Source organism: Podospora pseudocomata, chromosome 6 (genome assembly GCF_035222375.1).
Source record: "Podospora pseudocomata strain CBS 415.72m chromosome 6, whole genome shotgun sequence".
NCBI classification, from domain to species: Eukaryota; Fungi; Ascomycota; class Sordariomycetes; order Sordariales; family Podosporaceae; genus Podospora; species Podospora pseudocomata.
In genome coordinates, this window is record NC_085890.1 from 2,213,391 (window position 1) to 2,228,367 (window position 14,977).

At 50.5% G+C, this 14,977-nt stretch overlaps 8 protein-coding genes across 8 annotated transcripts; 3 read left to right on the plus strand and 5 right to left on the minus strand.

The window, feature by feature from the left end:
- Window positions 1–355: 355 nt before the first annotated feature.
- On the plus strand, window positions 356–2,020 carry QC762_600640 (uncharacterized protein; the record flags this gene model as incomplete). The annotated part of the gene is made up of 3 exons (XM_062891757.1): window positions 356–378; window positions 430–668; window positions 728–2,020. 3 exons carry the CDS (start codon window positions 356–358, stop codon window positions 1,795–1,797), a joined length of 1,332 nt encoding a protein of 443 aa, XP_062740737.1. The 3' UTR covers window positions 1,798–2,020.
- A 144-nt stretch (window positions 2,021–2,164) lies between these two features.
- Window positions 2,165–3,722, minus strand: mycP4 (Mycosin-4; the record flags this gene model as incomplete). Its single annotated transcript, XM_062891756.1, has 4 exons — window positions 2,165–2,624; window positions 2,682–2,777; window positions 2,836–3,472; window positions 3,546–3,722. The coding sequence occupies 4 exons, from the start codon at window positions 3,720–3,722 to the stop codon at window positions 2,236–2,238; spliced, it is 1,299 nt and encodes a 432-aa protein (XP_062740738.1). The 3' UTR covers window positions 2,165–2,235.
- A 1,333-nt stretch (window positions 3,723–5,055) lies between these two features.
- On the minus strand, window positions 5,056–6,041 carry QC762_0096050 (uncharacterized protein; the record flags this gene model as incomplete). Its single annotated transcript, XM_062884105.1, has 3 exons — window positions 5,056–5,454; window positions 5,512–5,642; window positions 5,949–6,041. 3 exons carry the CDS (start codon window positions 6,039–6,041, stop codon window positions 5,412–5,414), a joined length of 267 nt encoding a protein of 88 aa, XP_062740739.1. The 3' UTR covers window positions 5,056–5,411.
- Window positions 6,042–6,301: 260 nt separating this feature from the next.
- Window positions 6,302–7,031, minus strand: QC762_0096060 (uncharacterized protein; the record flags this gene model as incomplete). Its single annotated transcript, XM_062884106.1, has 3 exons — window positions 6,302–6,321; window positions 6,377–6,611; window positions 6,930–7,031. The coding sequence occupies 3 exons, from the start codon at window positions 7,029–7,031 to the stop codon at window positions 6,302–6,304; spliced, it is 357 nt and encodes a 118-aa protein (XP_062740740.1).
- A 14-nt stretch (window positions 7,032–7,045) lies between these two features.
- QC762_0096070 (uncharacterized protein) lies at window positions 7,046–8,966 on the minus strand (the record flags this gene model as incomplete). Its single annotated transcript, XM_062884107.1, has 7 exons — window positions 8,503–8,966; window positions 7,967–8,434; window positions 7,840–7,912; window positions 7,493–7,780; window positions 7,319–7,435; window positions 7,168–7,256; window positions 7,046–7,113 (listed from the first exon to the last, which is right to left on the minus strand). The coding sequence occupies exons 1-7, from the start codon at window positions 8,870–8,872 to the stop codon at window positions 7,046–7,048; spliced, it is 1,473 nt and encodes a 490-aa protein (XP_062740741.1). The 5' UTR covers window positions 8,873–8,966.
- A 179-nt stretch (window positions 8,967–9,145) lies between these two features.
- QC762_600620 (uncharacterized protein) lies at window positions 9,146–12,124 on the plus strand (the record flags this gene model as incomplete). Its single annotated transcript, XM_062891755.1, has 6 exons — window positions 9,146–10,663; window positions 10,722–10,836; window positions 10,884–11,275; window positions 11,344–11,691; window positions 11,765–11,951; window positions 12,009–12,124. Exons 1-6 carry the CDS (start codon window positions 9,365–9,367, stop codon window positions 12,122–12,124), a joined length of 2,457 nt encoding a protein of 818 aa, XP_062740742.1. The 5' UTR covers window positions 9,146–9,364.
- Window positions 12,125–12,943: 819 nt separating this feature from the next.
- Window positions 12,944–13,433, minus strand: QC762_600618 (uncharacterized protein; the record flags this gene model as incomplete). The annotated part of the gene is made up of 2 exons (XM_062891754.1): window positions 12,944–13,033; window positions 13,092–13,433. 2 exons carry the CDS (start codon window positions 13,431–13,433, stop codon window positions 12,944–12,946), a joined length of 432 nt encoding a protein of 143 aa, XP_062740743.1.
- Window positions 13,434–14,246: 813 nt separating this feature from the next.
- On the plus strand, window positions 14,247–14,544 carry QC762_0096100 (uncharacterized protein; the record flags this gene model as incomplete). Its single annotated transcript, XM_062884108.1, has 2 exons — window positions 14,247–14,265; window positions 14,337–14,544. 2 exons carry the CDS (start codon window positions 14,247–14,249, stop codon window positions 14,516–14,518), a joined length of 201 nt encoding a protein of 66 aa, XP_062740744.1. The 3' UTR covers window positions 14,519–14,544.
- Between the last annotated feature and the right edge of the window lie 433 nt (window positions 14,545–14,977).

The window sequence follows — 14,977 nt, forward strand, 5'->3', positions numbered from 1 at the left end:
GGCCCAACAAGCTGTCGCTATTCCTGTTTAGATACCACATCGAGTGATGTGATAGCTATGTGATTGAACTCGGGTTCCATCACCATGCTTCAATCTTGTTGCTTGAAGACGCCCAGTTTTGCATGGGGATGCACCATGCCTGAGAGCAATTGCGTGTGGACTTTGGACCTTGATACAAGCTCTTGGATTGATAGCTATCAGTCGGCTTTGCAAGAGATTCATGTGGATGTTTCCATGCTATCTCCCATGAAAAGGTTATAAAGAAGCAGTGTTCCCTTGGTTCTCTCGTCCAAGTAACCATAGCAGAACACATTGCCAACAACACCTCTTTCACTCACAAGGAAAACACCCCATCATGACCACCGAATTTGAGGAACTGTGAGTTATCTCAGCCATCCAATCATTTGTTGCCGGTCACGGAGCTAACAGTGCAACCAGCACCGTGGAGACCCTCGGTCATGAGCCCATTGGATGGGACTACGACCACGAGAACGACCCCAATGCCCCACCCGACATCGAAGCAGCGCTGGAGAAACTTCAGCCAGACCATGGCCATAACGACTACTCCCAGCTGGTCGCCATTCCTGTCTCTGAGGAAGAGATTGAAGCCTCTTCCAAGATTGACTATGTTAAGTGGAAACAGGAGCGCGCAGCGAAACCACACAAGGGTGAGTGTTGTCATGATCGATAAACAGACCCACAAACCTTTGGCTGACTTTCTCTTCAGACGGCGGTTTCGAGTATGCCGAGCATAGCTACCTCGGTGATTCCCTAACCTTGGCTTGGAACGACGGGCAGTCCTACGTTGCCAAGAACAAGCCCTTCACCCTCCCGAACGGACTCGAGGTGACATATGGTCAGATCAACGGACTGGCTGGAGACTTCTACGGCACTGTCAACCCCATCAGCGACGGCAGGGACTTGCAGGACCAGCGCCAGCGTTTCCTGCGAGCCTGGTACTGGCTTGCCGTGGACAGGACTCGCAACCCAGCCGAGGCGCAGAAGATTCTCACCACACTCTCGACTGAAGTCGACATGGTGCAGGCAGCACTCGACAAGGGCCAGGATCCGTCGACTGTCTACCCAAAGATTCCGGACGTCAACGTTCAGCTACAGCTCTACACCATCGCTCGTCCTGACGAATGCCCCAGCTATCTTGGCCTGGCCAAGATCAACTGGGACCACTTTGGCGCCGACGCCCGCACTGCTTACAACGCCTGTCACTCCGTCGCCCTGCAAGTCGCCGCCAGTGGGAACCTCGAGCTGGCCTACGCCATGAACGCCTTCGGCGACCACTTCCTCCAGGACTCCTTCGCCGCCGGCCACATGCGCACCCCGAGACGCAAGCTCCACGACAGTGTTGGCGCTGCTGATCTATGCGCCAAGTACATGCACGATGAAGACAACGCGATCGGTCTCTCTGTCAAGAGCCCCATTGGCAGGGCCTGGCACACCTTTGGTGACAAGAAGCTGCTTGACAAGGAAGATATTGCCAACAAAAACGAAGCTTGGAACGCGGTGCGCGCATCCGCTGATGAGATTTACACTGCTTGGAAGACAAAGACCGTGCCCGAATATCGGAAGTATGCTGCCTGGAACTATGCCCCGATTCTGAGCGAGGTTTCCAGCATTGTTGCGCCTCTCTTCACGCCGGATGGTCAGCGGCGGGTTGATATAAGGAAGCGATGTCAGGCCAAGTATACCTACAAGTACTGGTATTGGTCGACTGCGGCTGATTGCGCGCTGAGTGGGCTGTGGAAGTATCCGATTAAGCCTACGGCGGATTGCAAGATCTGATCATTGTCACGTGCATGTGATGAGAGGCCTGTGGTAGGGTGAGACCACCAGGAAACCTCGTTGTTGAAACGGGTTCTTCCAAAGCAGTCAAGCCCCATTTCACCAATTGCACGTGTTGGATGGATCGGGCCACCATACGGTTCTCGCTTTGGTGCCTGGGTCTTGGGATTTGAGAGATGGAAGTATGTTCAGAATGCAATTATTTCATATTACATCTTCAACCCCCTTCTTCCCTTCATGTGCAACGAAGATGAGGCTTTTCTGGATGTGCTGCAATGAGGGCCAGGTGGGGGTCTTCTCATGTGTGATGCAGATCCTAGCCAGGCTGTCATAACAAGCCAAACAGAGAAATACATGAAAGAGAGGCTGTCCGAATTCTAATGTGCTAGCTACCTAGGTAATTAATGTCCTCATGTTGCGAAGGGTGGAGTCCCCCAGCTATAGTCTTGCTAAATTCGGTTTCGAAAGTCTTGAGTTGCCTCCTAATGAGTTTGATCTTGGCCCAGTATCTCCCTTGGCTCTCCTGGCGTTTCTGACCTGTTCCCGTCGTTCAAGCTCCTCTGTTTCTTTCTGCTCCTCCGTCCTTTCTGGGACATGTTGCGTGCCCTTCTCATAATCAATCTTGTGTAGTTGGATCCTGAACGCGCGGTACCCAGTGGAAGGGTAAAGACCTTCTTTGTTCACCGTTGGCTCTACAATTGGCACAGCCATGTCGAGAACCTTTTGTTTGAGGGCAGCCGAGTTGAATGGTATGGGCAACTTCCTGCCGCCTTCATTCGACCGGGTCATGAGAAATGAAGCAATGGATCCGGTAACCAGCGGAGCAGCTGATATCGATGTTAGCATTCTTCGCTGGACGGGCATATCATGATTGCAGCACCTACCAAATGAAGTCCCCTGGTCGAATTCCTTTCCTCCCCCTTGTACGTCTTTGAGCCTCGGAACCGGGACATCACATCCAGGAGCATAAACATCGATGCCTAGAAAAACAAGACCTGTTAGACCTTGCCCGTTTAATATGAATCTGGAACAGCTTACCTGCGCCGTAATAGAAGTGGCGGCAGTTGAACCCCTTATCGTAACCTCCAACCATAAGACCACCTGGATGCATGGCAGGCAATCCAAGGCCGTCGATCTTCCTCAGGCTCTCATTCAGAGCATCTCCTGCCTTATTATTAGTCGCTTTCTTTATATTCTCATTCCACTTGCTCTCCTCGTTGGCCTCCTTCATCTGGGCAACCTGCAAACTCAGCGACTCCACATGTCCCAAATATCTGCTTCGCATTTCTGGTGTTATCTCAATCCCCTTTTCATTTCCCGCGGCGGCTACAATCAGAATCCCAGCCTCGAGCACCTTGTCGATCGTTTTGTAACAAGAAAAAAGAGCATTCACTTGCGACGAGGCAACAGCCCGAACTCCCACGCCGAAGGAACAATTGATGAGTGCAGGCTGTCCCTGGTGGTGCCTTTGGCGATGCTTCATGATGACCTGTAGCGTCCAGTCTAATTCTTCCGCAGTGGTTCCCCGCCTCAATACGTAGATCTTTGCCTTGGGTGCTGTATTCTTGATGATACTCAGCACGATATTGCCGTGGAAATCGCTTGACGGCCTGTCGAGCCGAGATTCAGGCCCATGTAGCAATTCGATCCCATCAAAACCGGGCTGACAGTCGGACTACATCGCATGTTAGCCAGTCTCTACCTAAGCAGTGCCAGTTTCAATCGAATGTGTGTATTTGAGTATTTACCTGTTGCTTGAGCAAGAATTCGTTCTCGAGGACATATATGACAACACCCTCACCATCGGCATTGTCGACTTTTTGACCTGCCGTGGTCTTGAGGGAAATCGATTGGTAGCCCCACCAATCTTGAAAGGGTTTGGCAGTCGGTTTGACGGCCAAGATGGTTGTCATCTTGCGATCCATTGTGCGATGAATAGATAATGACCGTGCAAATGATGGTTGATGGAAACTGCAAGAGAACTGTCGTGCACACAAGGCATTGAACGAAAGAGAGTCGAATAATCCTTATAGGCATCAAAGCATCGAGATGAGATAACTCATGCTCAAAAGGCTAGAACCAGAGAGTCCCTGATCAATGAACCCCTCGTCACATACCGGTGTCTTCCAGCACAGCTGAAGTTGCAAAAGCGGGCATTCAGCTGACCACTAGCAATCTGCAGCACGGAGAAACACCCAAAACAGAGGGCACAACAAATGTTTGCTTAACCATACCGGGAGTATTTTGTGTGATTGAGGAAAATCGATCACTAGCGCCAGCGCGTAGAGGAAAATATTGGCCGATTGACCAAAAATGGTACATTACACAAAAAACATCAAAAGATAGTTTGCTTGCGTTCAGGGGTTCGAATTCTCAATTGGGAACGGCATTGAAATGTTCCAGATAATCCAACGAGTACATTGAACCTCCTTGGTGCCGCCTCTTGCTTAGGTAGTGTAGACTGAAAGGCTCCAATGAGCCACACCTTTGAACCCTGCCCACTCCCATGAAGACTCATTCTTCATCAGCTGGCACCATTACCAAAATATCAACAGCGAAGTCATATTCGATGAGCTCGGTGGTATGAACCGGCTCGACGCTATCTTCTCGGAGTAGCGCAATGCCACCGCAGAGCGCATGATCGAGGTGGCTGGACACCAGCAGTCGACCCTCGACAAGGATGGCAACTCGTCTGAAGCCCCCTCTCGACTCCCCAAGGCACGTGCCACGATGGTGTGGCTACCTCGGAACAGTTTATCCAATGTCGGTCGGTTGCCGGACCCACATTCCGGGGTTGTGGGGCCGGGATTGGACGACATCCGGAAATAGGGGGCGGCAGGAATAAAATCGATGGATCAAGTCAAATCAAGTGAAGTGTCACGACGCGTGCCATGGCCTGAAGATCAAATGTTACGAATCAGCATCACTTCCATGCTTAGGCCTTTGCTTTGCGTGCCTCGCTGCCCTCGCATGAAGTAAGCCTTCCAAAAGCCGATATGAACACCTTTGAAGCTAATTTGCCCTGCCGTGGCCTTTTCTTTGACTTTGGTTGTGTTTGAGCATGGCGGAAACGCTGTAGGTTGTTTGATGACTGAACCAGGCCGTATGCCAGGTATCAAATGACCCAGTTCCGTGTGGGCGCCACCTGGCAATTTCTGCCCGTGGGCTGAAAACCGTCCAATATTTCGGTATCCAACCTTTTACTGTTTACCAGGTAATCACAACTCTATCCAGTTATAAACCGACCTGGATATCCCCCCACCAACTTCAGCCGCAGCGGTTTTTACCCTATTGGCAGATGCTACCTGCTAATTTTCTTGCGGCAGGCCAGATCAAGTGCTTAAATTCCAAGGTGATGCATCATGGAAACACTGTACTATATAATCTCAAATAACAACAACACCCCTCACTAGCCTTGGTGTCTAAAACAACTGACCCCCAACTCCAATCAACAAAACCCTTGAACAAAACACAAACCACTTCGAGATAAGGCAACAACCCTCCAATTCAATAACACCCAACCCAACGCCTCCCACGACCAAAAAGCAAATAGCACAAATCCAATTCCAATGCCGCAAAGTTCCCGCCAATTGGTAAGCAGGGCAAACTTATGATCACCTGTTAACTTGCCTCTCCTGTGTCTGGCTCTTGTGCAAGCTAGAAATGCAGTCATGTTAGGCATCTTCCCCGTTATTGTAGGTAGAATGAACGTACAAACCATCCTCTCTGTCTAACAGACGCTCCCAAACAGTAGAAGCAGACTCGGACCCAGCTGCAAGAAACCGGTTCACGACTAGCGGAGCAGTGAACGCTTTGTGTCTCTCCTGTGTCTCAAACTTGTGGTTCTGTGATGGGAAGGCATGTTAGCTTGCTGATAATGTTGGGCCGGGTGTATTGGTTCAGTGTCGAATACTGCTCGGGAAGCGACACAAGACGCAGTATGTGTAGTGGGAGCGTTATGTGTCCTCTCGCCAAGTATTGAAGAAAATCATAGCTTCCGAGGAACGATCCAGGCTGGGAGAAATTGGGCGAAAAGGATGGGAAGAAAGAAAAAGGGTTAGGAGGGGGGGCAGTTCTGGGGAGGGTGGAAGGAGGATTTGGAAGGTAGGACACTAGCGTAACAAAGGACGTCCTTAAAAGCTAGAACTTACAATATTGAGGTGAAGGTGCCAGTGCTCTGAGATATCTGTTGACCGAGACGAGGTCAGACGTTGAGATGTGGGGCCGGTTGTTCCAACAGCCATGATAGGAAGACCAATCGGGAATATGGCAGCTGAGGGTGGCGCAAACTTTTGTGTCTGGGGAAGTTCCCGGGGAAATGCTTGTCAAGACTTCAAGGATGTCGACATTTGGAATTACAGTGGCGACAACCATCGTATATATAGACGTCTTTCATTGCCCTGCCTGCCCTGCCGTCAATGACTCCTACCTGCCCTCTGTTCTCCATAGCAACAGATGCCCATGGAGCCTCATATTTCTTCACTTTTGATATCTTCAAAACCTATCATTGCCTTTGCTCTGACTCTTGAAAAGATATCAGAAACTTGGTTGCCGGTATGTTTGGTTTGGGGTGACACACGAGAGTTTCTGGAGCAGAGGTCGTTGAGTAAGCCACGCTGTTCACCGGTTGTGGCTGGGTGCTGAGGAAAGCGCCACGACTTTTGCCGGTTGTGGCGGGCCGTTGAAGAGAAAAGCCACAGTATTCGCCGGTCGTGGCTCGTGTTGCATATCAACGCCGCGTCGGGAGTAGGCGTCCTCTGATGGCAGGTTTGACCAACGGTACTTCCTGCCAGCGAGGGAGAAGAATACTCAATCTATATTAGGCAGTCGTTCATACGCCTGGTTTCTGGGCTCGTAAATGGCAAGTAACGTCTTTGATGCTGCATATTGGAAAGCATGCGTCAGAAACATCGAAGCAGGCCTTCACAGTAGATCGATTTCGTGATAAAATCTGCACTTTCTGCCCCTCCTGTCTTCCCTTCTTTCTTCACGCTTCAAACCTCTGCCCCCGGCCACAGTTCCATCCTAACGTACTCATACCGTCCTAGATAAGAGTGTTCAATGAAGGGACTGGTGGTGGTTAGTCAGTGAGTATGAATCATGCCCAACCCTTTGCTTCTGGATCGCCTTACCTTTGCAAACTTGCTCCTCGCTCGAATCTCTGGACCTAGAACAACCAGAACCAGCGGTACCACGCTTTCCAAGCGGCATGTGTCAGTCATTGCGACCCCCATCTTTGGTCATGGGCTCACCTCATCAACAGTCCAAATCCACCCAAGAGGAGGGAAGCTTCCATAAAACCAAGGTTCGTGAACACTTCATCATCCTGTTAGTCTCACACACAAAGAATCGCGGCAAGAACTGGCTTACTGGGAGTCACGCCCAATGGTAGAGCCCCTGCCACAGCATTTCTGCAGAAGCTCTGGGCCGCCATGGCCGAACTGGCATATGTGGTATAGCTTGATGGTTTTTTTTTAGTGTTAGCATGCGGTCTGGCAAAGCCGATTGCGGCACGACTTACACATCAGCGAAATAGGTAAAGACGGCGAGGTAAATCGAATAAGACCCGAACGTGACGACAGTGACGGAAAGAACTGCAAATATCCAGTGAATATCTGGCATCATGAGTGACCCGTACCTAGCGAGGAGGTCAGCGGGCATTGCGAGAGGCTGAAAGTTCAGCAGTTCTGCGTACATGAACATTCCGATGGACATTGCAATACTCAGAAGGCACGCTGTATACAATCTAGCTTCTGGGTTCCAGTCGCTGCACAAGCCAGAAGAATCTGGCCTTTTTCTGAACTGACGGAGAAGACTGAACCTGGGTTGTTCAGTGACATATTTGCGGTAGAGCCGTTCTTGCAAAGGGTAACAAAGATTTCCGAGACCCGCACCGACGACGGTTGCCAGCATTACAAGGCCAGCCTGTCGCGGTGTGAACGAATATGTCGTTTCAAATGTGAGAGGCACTGACACATAGAACCTATAATCCAGTCGTCAGCAGTGTCAGCCAGCTGCCTGGTATCATTATTGGCTTCTTACATGAAAAGCAGCGCCCAGCTGAAAGAGATCCACATGCTGAACCAGAATACGACTGGCTCAGTAAAGAGTAGGTCTGTCAAGTCTCCAATTAGGTTCCGAGATACTATTCCGGACAGAGCCAACTTACAAAACGGTCTGGTTAGACTGATTCGAATTATTTGCTTCAGGGTGGCACGGTCTTCTTCCTCTTTCACCTTCCAAGTGATGCGAGGTGTCGACAGCTTTTCATTGCACGGGGCCAAGTCGGCCGAATTGAGGATCTTTGCCCTTCTACTCAAGAGCAGTGGTCCGCGGCATTCCTGAAAGAAAAAGAAAATCAGGGCTATGAGAAGGGCGTTGGCAATCAGCTGGTGCCAGTAGATCCAGCGCCAACCCAAGGGTTCAACTACGAAGTTTGACGCCAGCTGACCTATTCCGCCTGAGAAGGATGCTGTTGCGAACAACGACATTGGCATACCACGCTCGTGGGGCTGGTAAATGTCTGCGATAATGCCTCCAACCATGGTGCTGAATGTGCTGGCACCAACACCTTGAAAGAACCTGGTAATCAGGAGTCCCGCAAGGTTGTTGACAACAGGAATAAGCAGGGTACAAACTGACATCCGATCGACGTGCATTAGCGTCACAACCGTCACTCGGGGGATGGGTCCGCTAGGTACCTACGGATGTAGAGTCCATATGTACTCAAGAAGACAGGTTTCCGGCCAACAAATTCGCTGAAAGGAGCCAGAACCATTGGCGCTGCAGCAAAGGCTGTTTGAAACGTAGGCATGCCGACAAGGACTACAGTGCGAGATGTCCCATATTCGGCGGCGATGGAGCTAACCCCAGAAACATATGCGGAGATGGAATATGCAGCCATGAATGTTGTGAGAATACTGAGGCCAGCTACAAAATGCTTTTCTTGGGCTGGCCATTTGGTGGGGTCTCTGATATTCTGAACGGCTTTTTCATGCTGATCTGAGAGAGGTGTGTCCCAAGTCAAGTACCTCAATGTGGTTTCCCGACTTGAGGTTTGGTTTGGCTGATACATCTTATACTTTGGCGGGGTTGAACATGCTGCAGCAACACTGTTGGCTTGGAGTAGGGCAGGATGGATGCCACCTCTGCATTTTTGAGGTAGCGGGGCCTTGTTCTTCTTGCCTTTAATCTTTGCATTCCACACACACTGAGCTCATCAAACACAGGCATGCTGGCAAGGCTCTGGAGCACGTGCCACACCGGTCAAAAGCAGTCGGAGGGCAACATCCCGCGATTGCTTATCTCGTGGTTGCACTGCGGTTGCCCGCTTCTAACTTGTGGCACCCAAACCATCGCTGGAAAGGCTTTCTTCATCGCGCAAAATGAAGAGTGTCTGTCCGATTGGAATTAACAGGCCAAGGTTGCCGAAATAAAAGACTGTCGACCACTTCTCGATGACAGACTTAGGGTATGCAATCCAAATATTTCTCTTCTCCGGACAACCCCACCCCACGCGGGCTGTGACGAATCTCCAGACACGGAATAAGACAATCCCGTTCCACCGATGAACCACTGTCATGGGCAGCTTCCCATGCGTGATTTTATGGGACCCAGCGATGCACCACAAATCTCCTTCGAGGATGACCTGTTCTCTTACCTCCTATCTGATGTTCAAGATGAAGGGGTAGCTTTCGATTCAAATCATGCCTCTTACGAATATGATTTCCCCCCTATTCACGCCACAAGCGACGCCACGAATGTGCCAATTAGCGGATTGGCGTTTCCTATCAACATCGCTTCACCGCCCTCACCGCTTCCCGAACATCCGGTTCCGAACCAGGGCTGGAGAGACTCACTCCGTTCCCACAACTTTCTAATACCTACAGTAAATTATTCGGGCGCCGTCTCCAATCCATTTGCGATTTCCTTGGGCATGAATGACGCAAACACTTATATATCGGTCCCCGGACAGCGGCGTGAATCCGAGCCACGGTATCTTGTCCCAAATGAGACTCATACCCATGACAACTTCATCCCTTGTATGGGCCTCCAATTGGATATCCCAGGTAGTGGAACGGTCTTCCTTCCCGAAGAAGACCCCGATCGGTATGACCTCGAGGAAGTTTTCAGCATGTTCTACCAAGGGAACAGAAACCTTCAGAGAATGTCGCCGCAGCTCATTGAAGCGACCCTGGGCATCCCACCAGACTCTAATGATTCCCAACACCTGATATGTTCCCAGAACAATGAGCGTCAGTCGGACCAGGACTCAGCCACTCTCGACGCCCTTTCCGCGCAGCCGCAGATACCATCAAGCCCTTCTACACTAGCACAGTCGCCAGATGCTTTATCGGAACCTGCTACAAGCCTCTCGGCACCTCAAAGAGACCGTGGCATCCCTTTCACTTCTAGACCCAGACTTCTGGTGGCTCCTCCGGGCTTCAGTCATTCGCATATCCTGGTCATTACCAGCAACCCTGAGTCATTGCCGGCATCGCTGTGGGATGGAGCGCGGCTTGCCGAACTGGAGAAGGACATAAGGTTGAAGGCCTTAGATATCGAATCCCAAATACCAAACAGTCAAGATAGCAGTTCACGCGATTTCAATCAGAAACGACAGCGAGTCGATAACCAATCCCAGTCCAATAGCACGCAAAAAGTCTCGAAAGCCAGCGGCGTACCGACAATAAGCTCCTATCCTGCTCTGTTTCCATGTCCTGCTTCTGTTCCAACTTCAGATCCTCTCCCAAGTGCCATGCCTCACAGCCGTGTTCCTAAGCGCAAGGCGAATGCCGAACGACAAGCCACTAGTCAAGTCAAGAAGGAAAGCACTTGCTTACTATGCCGAGTAATGAGGGAAAAGGTCTGTACACATACCAGTACAAACACTCCCGCCTCCGTTTTTGCTCACACGTTTGCAGTGTAGCGATGGCACACCATGCCTACGATGCGTCAGAGTATTGCAGAATGAGAGATCGATACTACGTGTGCCATGTCAGCCAGCAACACTAGACGATATTGAGCTTTATAGGCGGCGTGAGTATTTGTGCACCTACGCTCTTGATCGATCGCTAATCCTCTAGGCACTCAAATCGGTCTTTTCGTTTATTATTACGAGCAGAGCAGCGAATCGGATCTGCCACGGCGCAGCGCGAGTATCGTCGATACCAATCCACTGGAATCACAATTAAGTCAAAACTGCCCGCTGACGGTCGCCGATACGTTCGCGGTTCATGAGTTTGGTACGTTCCAGCGATTCGCCCCAAATCTTCTGAACGATGCCAATCGGGAAAGGGAACTCGCCACCCAACATGCACCGACTTCAGAGGACTTGAGCAAGAGTGGTGTTCTCGCTCGATACTTGGAGTTGCACTTGGCATCCATCATCGAGACGCTGGGCACAAACAACAGCTTCATTGCTACTACTCTCAAGGTAGCTGAGAGGTATAGCAGGCCAACAGGGTCGAAGACACGTGTAAGCTATCCGCACCGAAGTATGTGCGGTTATGCAGAAGCTGACAGTAATTCCCCCTGTGTCCAAAGACAATGTTACGGCATGCTTTGTACATCTTTGCCGCAAGATTCCTACGCCGGACCTACTGGGTACAGGTTGATACAGTGACTGAGAACTACAGAGTAGCGTGGATGGACGCGCCGTGGCGAGCGTTGCCTGTTTCAACACCAAGGTCACTTGCTGAAGCAGAGACTCTCAACGACATACTGAAGGATCACTTGCGCTTCTTGGAGAAGTCCGTCATCCACGCCTTCACCAAGAAGATTTATGCTAGGAAAAAGGAGGACTGGTTTGAGATCTTTCTAGTCACCTTCATCTTCCAAGTCATCCTCAGCGAGAATCTCGAGATGAGCTTTTACAGTCATTTCCCAGGGCTCGTACGTATTCGACTTCTCATTCAGCTTCTTTACTAACACCACTTGAGGATGACAACCTGCTAACCCAGATTAGGAGAAGCCCATCGAGTGCCCCTGGTCAACCTTTGGAGGGCTTCGAAGCTATTCCTCCAAGAGAATTGCTTCTTACTTTTCCGCAATCAATGGTCGTGATCCATTCTTGAAGCCCGGTGCTAGAGCATGGGAAGGCTTCGGGGACACCGAGCGCACGTACTTGGATCAGTGCGGGATTCTGTTGAAAGGTGTGCTCCTTTACAATCTTAACTAGGACTGATCGGATTACTTACACTGCTTCGCAGAGGGCTATACAAAACGGGATGATTTGGGATTCCGCAGGTCGGCTTCAATGGGAGATGCTGATTCTCCGGGGAGTTGGTGGAAATGGGCCGTGGAAACGATTCTTGGGAACGGCTAGCATCTTCATGTGGTGTCTAGTTCTATTCATATACCACCTTTCAAACACTGGGACGAGCATGCAAAGTCTCTTATTCGCCGTTTGCTAGATGGGACAGGGATAGTGGAGAAGGTGACGTTTCACTTCTTTTTGGGATTGGCCGCCGACATTAACGAGATTAACGACTATCGCAGCAACCTCATTGCTGTGTATTATGACTGAATGGCAACGCAGTAGGATGATCGTTCTTCATCCATAAAATATCATGGCCCGCGTCTCAATACTCTCTCTTGGTCGTGCAGCCCCATATCCTCGAAGGTTTGGTTGGATTGCGGCGTGTGGACAAACTGGCCAATATGATCAGTGGCCAATCGTTGGTTACTGACATATCCATCCTTACTTACCTCTGGAGCTGGTATCATCCGAATCGAAGATCTTGAATAGCAGCACCTCATTCTGCGACTGTTTGTCAAGAAAGTACCATTTATGGGCCGAGGATCGGTGGACTTGTAGTGTTTCCGCGACGTTGTTCGGAAATACCGTGTCGGAAGGTATTATATCTTCCTCGATGTCAATGGTTCTGGCATCGCACAACCCCAACGGCCAGTCCTCGAGGTCAGAGAAGAACGGCCGCCATGAGCTTCGAGTTGGAGAGAGGTCAGCACCACATGGATGGCATGATCATGAGTGAGGCACCTGACTTTATGATCTGCATCCTCCCAGAAAGCAATTGCTCGTCGAGGTTATGTTGCCGGACAATGTACACAGCTCTCTCGATCGCGCTGGCTGGAGAGGAGTCTGCCCAGAGGATTAGATCCACCTCTGGAGATCATCCAACTATCACTCACCAACATGGACACCACGGACAGGCTGCTCCAAGGTTGACTTCTCCCCGATGTTGCCCGGAAATTCGCGGTTCCTCTTCCGAGTCTTGGGTTGATCAGGATGTGCTGAACTGCTGACAGAAGACACTGCGTCCAACACGTACCTCTACATCAAAGACGACGACTTTCTTGGCCTCGAATCTTTCTGTCAGAAACGCTTCCATTTCCTGAATGTAGCGCTGCTCGATCTCGCTGCCGGACTTCACGCTCTCATAGTTGAACTGGTCATCCAGGGTTTGTTCCGCCACCTCGAAGCCATTTTCGTCGAGGCTGAATGTTGCTACCTCGCTTCTGATGTTGGTGACGGTGATATCGGCTGGGATATGGACGTGATTAGTTGAAGAATTTCCTTGCAAAAACTCCGGTGGGAGGCAGCAGAAATACGGCTTTTCGTTTTTGTATGGTGGCTTGTCAAGGTAGAACACTGTTGCTATTGCTGTCTCCATGTTGTATAGCAAAACATCAATCTCTAGAAGATTTGTGTTGAGAATGATGATAACCACCAACGCATCAACGATTCGACAAACGAAACAGCACAAAGACCCAACTACCAAGCAGAGCCGCATATTACCTAAAGCCTTCGGCAGCCCTCCGTGGAGAAAGCTGTTGATGGCGTTCTCGTGGGGTAATTCCACACTTGTTCAGTAACCGTGTGCCAAGCCGTCGTGGTTTCAACCGAGTGGTGTCAGGAAGATAGCCCATGCAACTCTCATTGGCTTCCAGGCAGGTTTCCCCCATGTAGGGAGTTTCTTGGCGTTGCTGCACTCTTCACCGATGCTGCAGGTATCCCTCGTTAAATATATCTCTTATAATCCTTGGGCCTACTGGTCTTTGACGCTAGACTGCAAGATTGTCGTCATCACCAACCATCAAGACAAGGCTCTGAAGACGGCAAATCATAGCACTGCCGGACACATCCTTCTAATGAAAAAATCGCTCACGAGACAGCATGGTGGTGCAGCCGGTGAGCAGTGTTGATCGGCGAGTTGTGTGAGGTCGCAGCCTGACATATGTGGGTTCCCCGCTTTGGGGGTTCCCAACTACTGTCACTGGCGTGAAGGATTGCTCAAAGGGACAACATGTGAAGAGCTTCTGCGGGCTTTGGAGGGTGTTGATCTGTAGATTTATAGACACCAGGTTATGAGATTTAGTGCCCTCTTTTCTCCTCCTTCTGCTCGCATGAATCGATGCATTAAACATCTCTATCGCCAAAGCCAGACTACAGCTTCTCAAATCCGTATACAAAGAGCCAATTCAACATGGGCTTCATCGCCACAGGTACTCTCCCATTGCCTCCTTGTCACTGCACCGCTGCTTCTCAACGCTAACACCAAGCCCTCGGTCACCAGAGGAACAGAAACAGCCATGGAAGAACTTTGCCCAGACCGGGGGAAGTAATGCCTCTTACGAGAAGCATCAGCTCTACCTCCAGACATCCGGAGGCAGACCCTGGAATGAGTGGTTGAAGGAGTACAAGGGGATTGTCGCTGCTCCGAGGACTCCGGCACCGCCTCCTGTCTCCGATGACTAATCAACGTTGAGTGAAAGGGGGTTAAGGGAAGAGCGGAGTATTGTGTTTTTTTGTGCACTTTGCACTTTGCCAGTCTGCTATACAGCCTTCTGGCGTGATACTACGGTCAATTTAACAAGTCTTTCTATGCCATTCTCCGAGCGTGATATGAAAATGAAAACAAATTTGCCTTCAAAATATTGAACCTCTTTCGTCATGACAAAGAGTCCACTAGCGACCATCAGCAAAATGGCATCAAACCGGTGCCAGGTCCCGCCCTGCTCCGCATGTCGCCACTTCTCAGCCCCACATCCCCGGAGTTGTGGGTCACCAAACGACACCATTCCTCGGCCCCACATGCCCAGGCAGCCAAAAACCCGGCCGAAAAGCAGGCAGGCGAACAAAGCTCTCCCGGCCGCCACCTCTCCGCTGCCAACACAAAATACCTCCCTCTTCCACTCCACCAAAGAAAACAGGAAT